This window comes from Leopardus geoffroyi, chromosome X (genome assembly GCF_018350155.1).
Source record: "Leopardus geoffroyi isolate Oge1 chromosome X, O.geoffroyi_Oge1_pat1.0, whole genome shotgun sequence".
NCBI classification, from domain to species: domain Eukaryota; kingdom Metazoa; phylum Chordata; class Mammalia; order Carnivora; family Felidae; genus Leopardus; species Leopardus geoffroyi.
The window spans coordinates 116,774,102-116,787,530 of record NC_059343.1 but is presented as its reverse complement, the minus strand read 5'-3'; the positions used below and the strand labels follow the sequence as shown (position 1 = coordinate 116,787,530).

At 52.1% G+C, this 13,429-nt stretch overlaps 1 protein-coding gene across 8 annotated transcripts; it reads right to left on the bottom strand.

Moving 5' to 3' along the window:
* Positions 1-4,267: 4,267 nt before the first annotated feature.
* Positions 4,268-11,033, bottom strand: LOC123594955 (melanoma-associated antigen 10-like). Of its 8 annotated transcripts, none has more exons than XM_045471991.1 (5): positions 10,952-11,033; positions 10,219-10,390; positions 7,816-8,300; positions 7,349-7,452; positions 4,268-5,971 (listed from the first exon to the last, which is right to left on the bottom strand). In XM_045471991.1, the coding sequence occupies exon 5, from the start codon at positions 5,902-5,904 to the stop codon at positions 4,768-4,770; it is 1,137 nt and encodes a 378-aa protein (XP_045327947.1). In that variant the 5' UTR covers positions 5,905-5,971; positions 7,349-7,452; positions 7,816-8,300; positions 10,219-10,390; positions 10,952-11,033; the 3' UTR covers positions 4,268-4,767. The 8 variants fall into 8 exon arrangements, with proteins under 8 accessions (XP_045327947.1, XP_045327949.1, XP_045327948.1 ...); XM_045471993.1 differs by lacking the exon at positions 10,952-11,033 and having other exon boundaries at positions 7,811-7,887; positions 8,225-8,300; positions 10,219-10,393; XM_045471992.1 differs by lacking the exon at positions 10,952-11,033 and having other exon boundaries at positions 7,816-7,887; positions 8,225-8,300; positions 10,219-10,393.
* Between the last annotated feature and the right edge of the window lie 2,396 nt (positions 11,034-13,429).

Genomic DNA, 13,429 nt, shown 5'->3' with positions numbered 1-13,429 from the left:
TTCAATTCTTGGAGGAGTTTCTGAGAAAAACAAGTTTGCCTTGAAATTCACCAGCTTTTGCAAGAGCCTACGATGTGACAGATGCTCTCAAATACAAGGTCACATCTAGTTTTCCAGGGAGGCTCTCAATCTTAGCGGGAGGACTCACCCTTCTTCACTCACTAGCACTCTTCCGAACTGACTGCCTTTTGCAATAACTTCTATCATCTCAGCAGACGGAGGATTTTCTCCTTCCTTGTAATGCAGAGTCGGAATCTTAATTTATGAGCCTCTGCTGCCTTCCACACAACTGTAACATCCTGAAAAGCTTTTGGCACACTGTAAACCAGGATTTTGCTGTGGGGCCACTACACAGACAAGGAGTAACGGAAGGATGGTTGTTTTAGTCAGCGTGGGCTGCTCTAATAAGATTCCATCAACGGGGTAGTTTAAACAGAAATTTCTTACTGTCCTAGGGTCTACAAAGTCCAAGACCAGGGTGGTGGCAGGTTCAGTGTCTGGTAGGGACCTTCTACCTGGTTTGCAGCCAGGCAGCCAGCCATTTTCTCCTTTTCTCATCACATGGCCAAGAGGTCTCACGTCTCCTTCTCTTATAAGGACACGAATCTCATCATGGAGGCCCCACAATCATGATCCCATTGAAACCTAATGACCTCCCTAAGGCCCCACCTCCTAACACTACCCCACTGGGGGTTATGGTTCCAAAGGAGGAATTTGGGGAGAACACAAAATATAGAGTCCATAACAGTGATTGTTTTTTTTCTTTTTAAATCAGAGCTAGTATGTCTGCTAAGGAACCGTTCTTAACTTCCTAGAAGGACTCCAAGGATTTTAAGAATTCAGCCTCGGTAGAGGTTTGCTTACACAGAGATTTCCATGGCCTTTCCTTATCTACCATTTATGAGGGAGGCTTTGGGATTTGCTTGTTTAGTTTTTTTTTTTTTTTTTTTTTTTGAGGCTTTGGGTTTAACCACGTGGGTAAACTTATTCATCTGTGTATGTGTTCAGTGGACAACGTCAGAAACAGGCAGCCCATTAAAATCTTACCGCAAATATCATGGTGGTTTCAAAAGTAATCTGACTTCAGGGGCGCCTGTGTGGCTCAGTCAGTTAAGCGTCTGACTCTTGATTTCGGCTCAGGTTATGATCTCCTGGTTTGTGGGATCGAGCCCCACACTGGGCTCTGCACTGACAGTGGGGGGCCTGCTCGGGATTCTCTCTCTCCCTCTCTCTCTGCCCCTCTCCTGACTATGATAAATAAACATTTTTTTAAAAAAACTCTGACTTCAGAGTTATATCCCGATAACCGGTAGATTATGTGTCACATCAGACTCCACTCACAAGCCTATTGGGAAAACACTTTGACAGGTTTTTAAATACACCCAGCGGGGATGATCCTAGGGCTGTCATAAAAATGTACCCCAAACTGGCTGGCTTCAAACAACAGAAATGTATTCTTTCGTAGTTCTGGAGGCTAACAGTCCAAGATGAAGGTGTCAGCAAGGGGACTCCTTCTGCAGACTTGGAGGAAGAACTCTGTCTCCTGATTCTCTCCTTGCTTCTGACAACTGCCAGCCATCCTTGACATTCTTTCCTTCCAGATGCTTCACTCTAGTCTCAGATTCCATTCTTCACAGCCCCTCCTCCATGTCCTCTGTGTGCTTAAATCTCACTCTCCTGTCCGTTATCATGCCGCTCACTGTTTTTAGGGCCCACCCTAAGTCCAAGAGAATCACAACTCAAGATTCCTAAAAGGCATTCACGTTTGCAAAACTGCTACTTCCAAATAAGGCCACATACACACATACAGGTGTGCCCCGTTGTTCAAAAGTTCACACTCTGCCACTTCACTGTCATCAAAGATCTAGGTCAGTACCCGTTTCTGCTACCTGAAAGAAATCCAAAGAATCTTTTAAGAAAAAAAAAAGGTGAAAAGCAAAACTAGATGCCAGCATTTGTCCTGCAGCGAGCCCTTGCAGGGGAGGTACACACCCCGAGCAGAAAGGGCAGTGCTCCCCAGCTCCCTCCCCCAGCAACTACACTCAGCGTCTCAGCCTCATTCCACCATAACTTTGAAGTTGTCTTTGAGCATCTGTACTTTACCTTGATTTATTCTGTGCATCTACTAGCAAGATGTGTCTTAAGGTATCAGAAAAGCCTAAGAGAGGTGATTTTGGGGGTCTGGGAATGATAAAAAAGTTTTCCATATAATTAATGGTAGTCTTTCCTCCATGTTATCATAGGAATGCTCCACTTTCAGATAGAGGGGGAATTCGATAGGAGATCAGGGCTTGGATATATCTTTGGCGGGGGGGGGGGGGGGGGGGGGCGGTCACCATGCAATTTACTACAGATGGATCTAAACAACACTTGTCAAAATCAAACTTTTATGTCCATGGGGCTGTTGCAGTCAGGGCTCCAGAGTGGTTTGGGACAACCAGGGGACTTCTGCAGGGGTAGGAATGTCCTATGGTAGGGGCAAGGCAGATGGTTCAGGGGTGTCCACTGGGAGCAGAGCACAGCCGTCAGAGGAGACAGTGAAAAGCTGGGCAGTAGGCCAGGGTTCAGAGTGGAATGGGAGGGCACATGGGACGACCCAGAGGAAGGTGCTGTAATTCAGGGAATTGCTGGGACTGGACACAAATGCCAGGACCTGGGTAGAATCAGCTATGAAGGTATCAGAGGGATCAGAGCAGGAGTCCCCTAGATAAGTGAAGCTCCATCAGTTCCCAAATTATGTTTTATGCTCATTTCCTCTTCCTTCTTTAGGGGCCTGCTTTTAGTACCTTGTCACATCGTCCCTCTTTTGCCACCTGAGAACCATTATGAAGTACTAAGAGAAATGGCGTGGGACAGAAAACCTGCCTCAGGTTATGGGGAGTGGAAACGATGTGGGCCCTAAATAAACTCAGACCAGAGTTATGGTCCCAGCTCCATCACTGGGCTGGGTATAATCTTGGGGATATTACTGATCACTATGAGCCTTCGATTCATCATCTGTCAAATGGGTTTGACAATGAAGCAAGGCTGCTGGAATGTATGTGAAGGAGAGTAGCTGGCACAGTGCCTGGCATTTATTGGATCTTTAACAAATGGCAGCTATTTCTGATATTATTTTGTCCCCAGACCCTACTGCCCCCTCCTCTGGGATTTTGTGTTTATAGAGGACATCTCAGACGATACACAGCTCCATAGGAGACAGAATATCACATCAGGCAAAAGTGCAGCTTCACAGATAAAATTCATTACATTTTTTCTCTTAGGGGGTATATTAATTTGGTTATGGGTTAGCCTTTCTCAGCTGATAGAACTCAAGTTCCCAAACTTTGAATCAAAGACCAACTCCTTTCTTCCCTTCTTGCTGTTCATCCATCCAAAACACTATTTTCCTTCATTTCACTCTCCCCCAAAACTGAAATATGCTTAGATTTGGCTTAATTACACTCAAGATAACCTACCTTTAGGGGCACTTGCGAGGCTCAGTCAGTTGGGCATCTGAGTCTTGATGTCAGCTCAGGTCATGATCCCACGCTTGTGGGATCGAGCCCTGCGTCGTGCCCCATGCTGAGCGCGGAGTCTGCTTAAGATTCTCTCTCTCCCTCTCCCTCTGAACCTCTCCCCTGCTCGTGCACACTCCAAAATACAACACATAAATACATTTAAAAAAAAAATAAAACCTACCTTTAATGTTATTTTAATGGTGTAGGCTCTGGTTCTCTCAGGCCAGGGAAGAGTGGCAGCCAAGTGGCTTCTGGGTACCACCTCAAGGGACTATTACCCTATGCTCAGGAAATCATTGCAGACGATGGATAGAACACCTAGTCACTGCACTGTGCTAACCGCGCTGGGACAAGAGCTCAGGCCATCTTCCATACCTGCCCCGGATGGAGATTTCCCTCTGGCTTCTCCATGATACAAAATTGACTACTAGGCAGTTTCCTATTCCAGGCTTTTCTGTCACCTCTAGAACACATCACCTGAGAGTCCGGCCCCTGCTACCACACACAGGAGGAACTACGGTTCCTAAACTGCCTTGGCTCAGGGCATTTCTACTTGACTGCTCGCATCTGGAGTTTCACCTTCTCGCTCCTTGTTTTCGCATGTTCTTCACGTATTGGAAGACATCTCACCATCTTCCTGGTGATTGCTGCTCCTAGCCCCTACCGTTTTATGATTAGAGGCGTGACTTCCGCTATCAACACAGTGCTTTCTAAGGAGAAAATACCCAATTAACATTTGGCAAATAAATGAACCAGTAAGCAGGATCTTTCATTTAATAAGATTTATTAAGATTATGCCTACTTTCTTCAGTAAGCCAAGCAAGTCCAGGTATATGTCTTTTAATTTTACAGAACAATAAATTAGTGGTTAAGGGAATCCAAAAATGAACCACCTTTTACATTCCATTTTTTTCCCATTTTCTTTTCCATTTCCAAGGAAATTCCCATTCCAGTGTTGTTATCTTGTCCCAGATCACAATATTTGATATTGTGATATTTGATATTTTGATATTTTATTTTCTAAAATATCAAAAGTCATATTCTTAAATCTGAGAAACATCAACAGATATGTGACAAATTCATTCACACACTTAGATTCTAAAGTTAAAAAACCTTCCAGTAAAAGAAACAGCATTTGAAAAACACCAAAAGGTAAAAAAAGATAAACTTCCAAATCATCTATGTAGAACAGGAACACAAAGTTGTTGCACACTGTGTTCTCCCCAGTTTGACCCTGACCCTCTACTCAGAGCCAGGACTGCCCTCTTCAAATAGAGAGTGAATATTCGGGCTCCCTCTTCAGTTGGGGCAGAAGCTGCTGATCAATGCTGTGCAATGAACATATGGCAGCAGTAGTTTCCCCAGATCCAATTCTGGCCTGAGCCCTCTCTTTCTCGTATTTTAAAGCCTCCTCATACCAAAATGAGAAGGAAAGGGGGTCAATCCCTTTGATCTTAACCAAAAATTTTAGAACTTTCACCTTGGTGATTTCAGCATGGGCCCTGGGACCCCACAGGAATTCGTAGCGTGGAGGATTGCTGTCAGGCACCTGCCGGTATTCTAGGTAATTCTCATACACCCAATCTGTGGTGATGAGCTTCCCGGGCTCCCCATAAATGAAATGCTCCCTCCCGGGATACACTCCCATAATATTCAGGAAATCCCAGAGGTCTTCCTCAGGGATGCAATTGCCCTCTATGAAGATCACACCCAGGATGATTATCAGGAGACCGTTCTTAGGCATGCCGTGGGTGTCACTAGACACCTCAACACTAGTGAGCTCCAGTGAGTTGACAAAGATATAGGAGGGGACAGAAATGTCCACCTCCCACATATCAATGCCAAAGATCACCTCCATAAACTTAGAAGCTTTATTAAAGATCACAGGGAAATGTTTCCTGTACCTTTTCATGATAACCATCAGCATTTCTGCCTTTGTGACAGGCTCCTGCAATCGGTACTTAAGGATCATGAAATTCACTAAATCAGCTACCTTCTCATCTAGTGGGTCTGTGGGCGAAGATTCGGTGTCTGTTGAGGTCTGCGGGAAACATGTATCTTCTTCTTCTTGGCTATTGGAGCCTCCTTCTGATGTGCTCCGTGATACGGAGAAGCAGCAGGGGCTCTGAGGGTTCTGGGGAGGACTCAATGTTGTGGCGGGCTCCTTCTCAGGCTCCTCCTCCTCCACCTCCTTCTCCTCTTTGGAAACCGGGGTCACAGGAGAGGAAGGCAGGGAGGGGGAGGTGGAGGGATAGGAGAAATTGAAAGAGCAAGAGGAGGAAGTGTCTTCCTCCTCCTCCTTCTCAGCCTTGAGAACACCGGCCACCGCCAGGTCCTGTATCTCATTTTGGGCCTGAAAGTCTGGTTCCAACGTGAGCCGCGGATGCTTTGGAGAGCGGAGCATGATGACTCTAGTTGACAGCAACAAGTAGAAGTGTGAGCGGGATGGTGGGAGATCGGGTGCCACAGGCCTGGAGACAGAGGGAGAGGATCAACAGTCTCAGTAGAGAAACACATCCTTGGCAGCTCTGACAAAGGCCAACTTACAGGCTCTTTTGGCGGCGGGGGCGGGGAGATGCTCTCGGGCTTCACAGGGCTCCTGTCTTCCTGGACAGTTCGTCCCCTAGAAACCTGTAGGAGGATGTGAGAAAATTCCTGAGGGTGCAGCCAGCCGGCACAGCTCAAGGCTTCCAGAGCCAACACTGGGCAGGTGGAGTCGAGCACTGGGGGGTCCCTTCTGTTCTGACACAGGCGGGTCCTTGATAGACATTCAGGATGTGTACCTCACCTTGGCTCCTAGCACTGCCTGGGCCTCCTCTGCTCTGCTGAACTGAGGACATGTGTCTCACACCAAGACCTCACCTCATCGTTCCCGGAGCCCCGAACAGGCTCTGTGAGGTCCCTACTGCCCTGCAGTGGATGACCCCCCCCTGTGCTCACTAAGGTTCTCACTTTTTCCCTAACAAGACCTGCCCAACCTTGGCCCCCTGACCTTGGCCAAACCCTCCCCGACTTCCCTGCCTCTGCCAGCCTCAGGCAAAATTTTCCGCACAGGAACTCACCTTCCTGAGACCAATGAGAAGGAAATGAAAGAGGAACACATTTGACCTTATGAGCCCAAGGCCTCCCTGGGTGACAGCAAAGGCTGGCCAAAGTCTGTGGGAATCCCTCCCTCCTAGGCGAGCGTCACCCTCGTTCCTCAGTTTGATGCCTGATAGGGCCTGTGACTCCTCCCTCTGCTGTCCTGAGTCTGGTCCCTTCAGAACAAGCCTTCACCTCCCTGAGACCACCAAGAGAGTGGCGGCACACCACATCTGTTCACTCTGGATGGAGCCTCCCAGAGCAGACAGCAGGGGCAGGCAGGGCTGGGTGTGCCTTCAGTCCTCACTCAGGGTCCCTATCTTAAATCCTGGCAGTAACGCGGCCACCTCCCTCTGCTGACCTGACGTGGCTCCTCCTCAGAGCAACGCTCTCACCTCCCTGAGAAGCCCTGCACAAGAATGAAGAGGCAACACCTCTTGCCGCCTTGGCTAGGTCCTTCCAGTGCTGACAGCAAGGGCTGGTCCCCATCTGTTCTGTGGTAAGGCTAACCTCAATCCTTCCTCATGGCATTCATCCCTACTCTTGGCATGGCCCGGACTAGCTGTTGCTGACTTAACATCACTCCCTTAGACTATGACCTCGCCTCTCTGGGACACCTCCCTCACCTTGGAGAAAGTGAGGGCGTGCCATATCCAGGCAACCCTGCTTGGGTCATCCTAGGGCTGAGAATAGGAGAAAGCCAGACCGTATGGGATCTCTTCTTTCTGGGGTGGGAAGTACTTTTGTTCCTCACCAAAGGCCCTTACCTTAACTCCTAGCAGAGCTTGGGACTCCTCCCTCTTCTGATCTGATGTGGCTTCTTCAGTTCCCCTGCCTTCACACTCAGACTAAGGACCTCAGTTCCAAGTCCCTCAAAACAAAAGTGAAGAGACATCACAGCAAGCCACACCTTCCCAGGGTCTTGCTGACATCAGGGGCGAGGCCTCATCTGTCCCAGATGCAGGGGGTTTCCCTCTGTCTTTCCTCAGGGTGTTCTTTCTTCCTGGTAGGGCCTGGGCTCACTTCCTCTGAAATCACCCTCTCAGACCAAGGCCTCACTTTCCAGAGACCCCCTCCACCCACCCCATGCAGGAAGTGAGGGTATAACACATCTGGGCATTCCTACTCAGGTCCTCCCAGAGTGGATAAGTGGTGACAAGGTAGAGTTTCCGTGAGGCTCTTTCTGTCTGGGTTGGGGGGCACTCTTAGTCTTCCTTCAAGATCCTTACCTTACCTTGACTCGTCACAGATCCTGGAACTCTTCCCTCTCCTGATGTCACCAGCTCAGGCCGAGCTCTTCACCTTCCTGGGATACTCCAAACAAAAGTAAAAAGACACCAAATCCAGCCACTCCTGCCCGGGGTCTATTCCAGTGTGGGGAATACACCCAATCCTCCCTCGAGGTATTCATCTGTACTCCCAGCAAGGCCTGTCCTACCCTCCGCTGACCTAAAGTCTCCCCCTCCAACCAAGACCTCACCTCTGTAAGATACTCTATCCCCTTGACTCCTGGTAGGGTCTGTGGCAGAAGTGAGAGTTCCTCCCACCTGGCTACTCCTGCTCAGATCCTCCCAGGGCTGTGATTCTGTGGGTCCTTCTTTTCAAGGAGAGGGGCTTTCAGGCTTCACACCAAGGATCCTTACGTTGACTCGTGACAGGGCCTGGGAATCCTCCTCTTCTGAACTGCTGCGTCACCTCCTGAGACCAAGGTCCTCACCTCTGTAAGACACTCCCCCAGACAACGTAAGGAAATGCCACATCTGGCCAACCTTGCCTGTGGACTCCAGGGGTGGACACGAGGGGTGGGACAGGGCTGAGGCCTCCCCTCTCTTGGGGTATTTTCAGGTCAGGCCAAGACCCCATCTATCTGAGGTGGAAGGTCCTCTCCATCCTCCCTCATAGTCTTCTTCTTAATGACTGGCAGGGCCTGGGACTGTACCCTCTAGTAACCTGATGTTACAACCCTCAGAAAAAGCCTCACTTCCCTCAGACTTCCAAAGTGGAAATCGGGAAACGCTGCGTTTGGCAACCCTGCTGTGTGGCCTCCCACGGCTGACAGCAGGGCTAAGTTTCTGTGACACCTTTCTGCAGGATGAGAGATACTCTAAATCCTCCCTCCGAGTCCTCACCTTGATACCTGGCAGAGGGCACTACTCCTCCTGCTGCCCTTGGGCTACACCCATCAGATCAAGGTCTTCGACCTCCCTGAGACCCCGCACCAGAAAATACGGAGGGGCGGCCACATCCAGTAGCCACCACCCTGGTCCTCCCGTGTTGCCAGCAAGGGCAGAACAGCACTGGGTCCCGTCTGCTCTGGGGAAGGGGGTGCCCTGAGTCCTTGACCTGACTCCCGCTGGGCCCTGGGACTCCTCCCTCCGCGAAGTTGCCCTTGCCCCTTCAGGCCTACGCCTTCATTCCCCTGACAACCTCCAAGCAAAACTAAATAGAAGCCACATCCTGCCACCCCTGCCCTGGGTCTCCCAGGGCTCCCAGCAGGAGCCGAATCCCCTCTGCTCTGCAGGGGGGCCGTCGCCTCTGTGCTCCCTCAAGCACTCAGAATGCACCCTCAGACAAGGCCTCACTTCCGTGACACAGGCCCCGCCACTCCCTGGAAGAAGGGAGGGGACACCCTATCTGACCACCGATGCCCGAGTCCTCCCTCCGCGGAGACTGAGTGGGGCCCATCACAAAGCCTGCAAATACTCACATTTACTCCTGACAGGGTCCCCATCCCCTCCCTCCTGCTGACCTGGGGACGGTCCCTCAGCCCTGGCCACCATCCCCTAGAGATGCCAGGGACGGCAGCGGGGGGGGGGGGGTGGGGGGGGGGGAGTCGGTAAAGGACCGCCACCTGGGCTCCACGGTCCAGCCCGGCTCCTCGGGGCTGACGGGAGGCGCAGGGGGTTCTGGGCCCCCTGCGCCCCTCCCCCGGCGTCCGCACCGGACGGTCCGATCACTTGCCCCCGGGTCTGCCCCTCGAAGCCCGCCAGGGGCCCGGGCTTCGCCCACTACCCAGCCACAGCCACCTCGGCACAAAGAGCCGCCCATCCCTCAGCCGCCCCACATCCGGGGCCCCTCGCGGGGCTACGGGCAGGGTCGGCGCACGCACTCCGTGGCGGGAGCGTCGTCCCCTCGCCGCCTGTCGGGCCGGGGCCGCGTCCCCCCGCCCCGCGAACAGGCCCCCGGCGCGCAGACCCCGCGGGGGAAGGAGCGGGCCCCCCGCCCGCCCCGGGTCCTCACCCGCTGCCCGGCGGCCGGCCCTCTGCTGGCCCCTGAGTCGGGGGGCCCCGCACCCCCAAAATGCACATCACCGCCCGCCGTATCCGCCCATCCCGCTTTGGGGCTTCCCCAGGGCGGCTGGCTCAGAGGGCCCTGGGCCGTCTCCCCCTCCCCTCGCCTCACTCCTCACCCTGCAGCCTCGCAGAGCCCAGGCCTCCTCCCCCTGTGCCCTAAGTCCGCAACCCCCAGGCCAAGCCTCGCGTCCCCCAGACGCCCAAGACCAAGGTCGCCAAACGCCACAGCCCACCACACGTGCTCGGGGCTTTCCAGAACTAACGGCACCGGCGGGGCCCAGCCTGGCCCCCCTCCCTACGCGGGGGGGGGGGGAAGCCTCCCGCCTCTCCCTCAGGGTCCTCACCTCCGAGCTTGGCGCAGCCCGCGATTCCTCTCTCTTCTGACCGGAGTGGGCTCCGGTCAGGCCGGGCCTCACGCCCCTCACGCGCCCAAGACGGAAGGCCAGCCGCGCCTCGTACGGCGACCCTGCCTGGGGTCTCCCAGGGATGACCGCAGGGGCGGGGCGTGGCTAGACGCTCCGTATGCGCGAGTGGGCGGTGCCTCCGCGCCTCCCACCTAGCTACTCTGAAGCCCCGCCCCTCAGGCTCCCCAGATACAAGTCGCGAAGTAGAACATCCTGGGACCTTGCCCCGTCTTTTCAGGGTTGGCAGTAAGAGCCGGATGGGAGAGGGGGCCCCGTGATCTGTGGTGGGATCTCGCCTCACTCCTCCCGCGGGGTCCGTATCCATCGCTGGCAAGGGCTGGCACTCGTCCCTCCCCGAACCTGAGTCGGGCACCCCCAGACGAAGCCTCGCGTCCCCCAGACGGCCAAGACCAAGGTCGCCAAACGCCGCTGCCCACCACACGTGCTCGGGGCTTTCCAGAACTAACGGCACCGGCGGGGCCCAGCCTGGCCCCCCTCCCTGCGCGGGGGGGGGGGGGGGGGAGGGGAAGCCTCCCGCCTCTCCCTCAGGGTCCTCACCTCCGAGCTTGGCGCAGCCCGCGATTCCTTTCTCTTCTGACCGGAGTGGGCTCCGGTCAGGCCGAGCCTCACGCCCCTCACGCGCCCAAGACGGAAGGCCAGCCGCGCCACGTACGGGACCCGATGTCTGGGGTGAAAAATCCCTCAGTCCTAGCTCCAGGTCCTCGCCTTGGCTCTGGGCTCTGGCTGAGCCGCTCTCCTCTCTGGAGCTGAGCTCATTGGCTGCAGCACAAGCCCCTCCCCTTCCCGAGAACTTCAAGGTGGACGTGAGGAAGCACCGATGGCCATCTGCTCCAGGGCGACGGAGGGTTGACGCCAGGCGCAGGGTAAGCTCCCTGCCACCACCCTCCCGTCTGAGGCTGTAGGCATACCCTGGGGCATGTCCAAGGTATTTACATTTACTACTGATAGGGCTTGCCTGTCATCCCTTTTGCAGACCTGATGCGGCCTTCAGTCCAAGGCCATTTCCCTGAGACTCCCTCTCTCGAAAGAGGAAGTCAGGGAGGCAGCGCTTCTGCCTGCCCGACCTGCCTGGGATCTCCCATTCTGATACCATGGGCGGCTTTCTGTGTGTCGCCCTGGGTCTGGGGACGTAGTCTTCTCAGTCCTCCCTCCAGATCCTCGGGATGCCTAGCAGAACCTGGGTCCCCTCCCTTCTACTGACATGAAGCTGGGCCCCTCACATCAAGGTTCTCACTTTTCCCTGATGCCCTAGTAGGGGCATCAGGAGACACCGCGTTTGGCCACCAAGCTCTAGGGCCTCCCAGGGCTGAAACCAGGTCAAGGACTAGATTCTGTGGTGCTTCCTCTATTTGGGGCCAAGCTATATAGTCCTCCCTCAGGGTCCTCACCTTGATGTCTGGCGGAGACCAGCTGCTCCCTCTGAGCACATCCAGTGACCATACCCTGGAGCGTCCCAGGGCTAACCACAGAGACAGGGCAGGCTTCTTCTGGCCCTCAAATCCTCCTTCAGGACCTCACCTTGTCACCTGGCGAGATCTGGACTCCTGCCTTCGCTGACCTATGTCTGCCACCCTCAGACCAAGGCCTCCACCTTCCCGAGACCCTCAAGCTGGAAATGAGGGGGCTGCTCAGCCTGGGACCCCTGCTTGGAGTCTCCCAGGACTCACATCAGCAGTAAAGCAGGATTCTGTGGGATACCCTCTGTTCTGGAATGGGTGGGCCCCTTAGTTCTCTCTTAAGGGTCCTCACCTTGTGTCCTGGCTTCTCAGTTAAATACCATGAGGGAAATTAGAAATCGCCCCTGCCTGCCAGCAACTCTTTGAGAATGGTTTCAGGTTCCAGGCTATTGCATTGTCCAGTGCAGTGATTTTCTTTTTTTATAACTGTCATTCATAGCGAGAAATATATTATACATTGTGCGTCTATCCAAAGTGTCTATGTAATATTTTTTTCATGAAAAAATACTTATCCTTATCCTTACTATGGGTGATTCATTGTGATACAGACTATTCTGTTTTTAGTTCATACTTTATATTCTGCTAAACTAATTTTTTTGAAGATGAGTCCTTACTCATTAGCATGGTTTCAGATGATTATTAGGAGACTGGAGTCATAGTGCCTCAGTGAATCCCATCTTCCCTGCCGTCTTGACATTGCCCCCCTCCCCCGGGGGGGCTACTGGCATTTGTGCCCTGAGGCACGGTCTCAGATTTCTGCAATGAAGCAAGAGCAGAAGTCGAAAAGGTTTGCTCCTCCCTGTCCTGCCATCTGCCTTCTGTTATTACAAGCTACGAAGTCTCCCCAGCTTAGGCCCAGAACTTCCTCACCCCAAACATAAGTACCTATTCAACACAGTCCTCAGTCTCCCCCAGGGGTTTCTCATGTTTTGTTGTTTCCATTTTATTGTTGATATTTGTTTTTATCCTCCCTTCCGTAGTTTTCTGGGCTTCATTCTGGGAGAAGACAGCAGCCCAAGCTCTGTAGTCATCTTGACATCTACAGGTAAGACGCTAAGTCTGTAAATACGAATTGACATCTTTACTATGATGTGTATTCCACCAATGAATATGCTATACTGCTCTGTTTGTTTGGGACTCATTTTACCGGAATCTATCAGTAAACTTTTATAGTTGTTTCCGTAAAGATCTCATACATTTTTGTGATGATTCGTTTAAGGTAATTTTTGGATCCTGTGGCTGTTGGGATGTCTTCTATCACATGTTCTAATTAGTTACTGTTTTTGTGTGACAAGGCTCTGGCTGTTTGTTAGAGTGAACTTATACTATCTTTCTGAGGTTTCGTATTCATTTGAATATTCCACATGCTTATTCCTTAGAATTTTCTACATAAGTGATCATATCGCCAAATAGTATTTTTCTTTTCAGTATTCATACTCCTTACTTATATATCCACAGCTATGGTTTTGCATTTCAGTGTAGTTTTGAACAGTAGAGGTGATAGCATATACCTCTATCTTTTCTCAGACCTTACTGGAAATGCTTCTAACATTTCACACGAAAGCATGTTTGCTGTAGAGTTTAGGAAAGGGAAATTCCCTTGTAATCTTAGCTTGGTAAACGATTTAAAAAAAATTCCCATGAACTTGTGCTGAATTTCTAAGTTTTTTATT

Bases quoted from the DNA above. Each gene is read 5' to 3' on its own strand.
- LOC123594955 (XM_045471991.1), bottom strand. From the start codon at position 5,904: ATGCTCCGCTCTCCAAAGCATCCGCGGCTCACGTTGGAACCAGACTTT.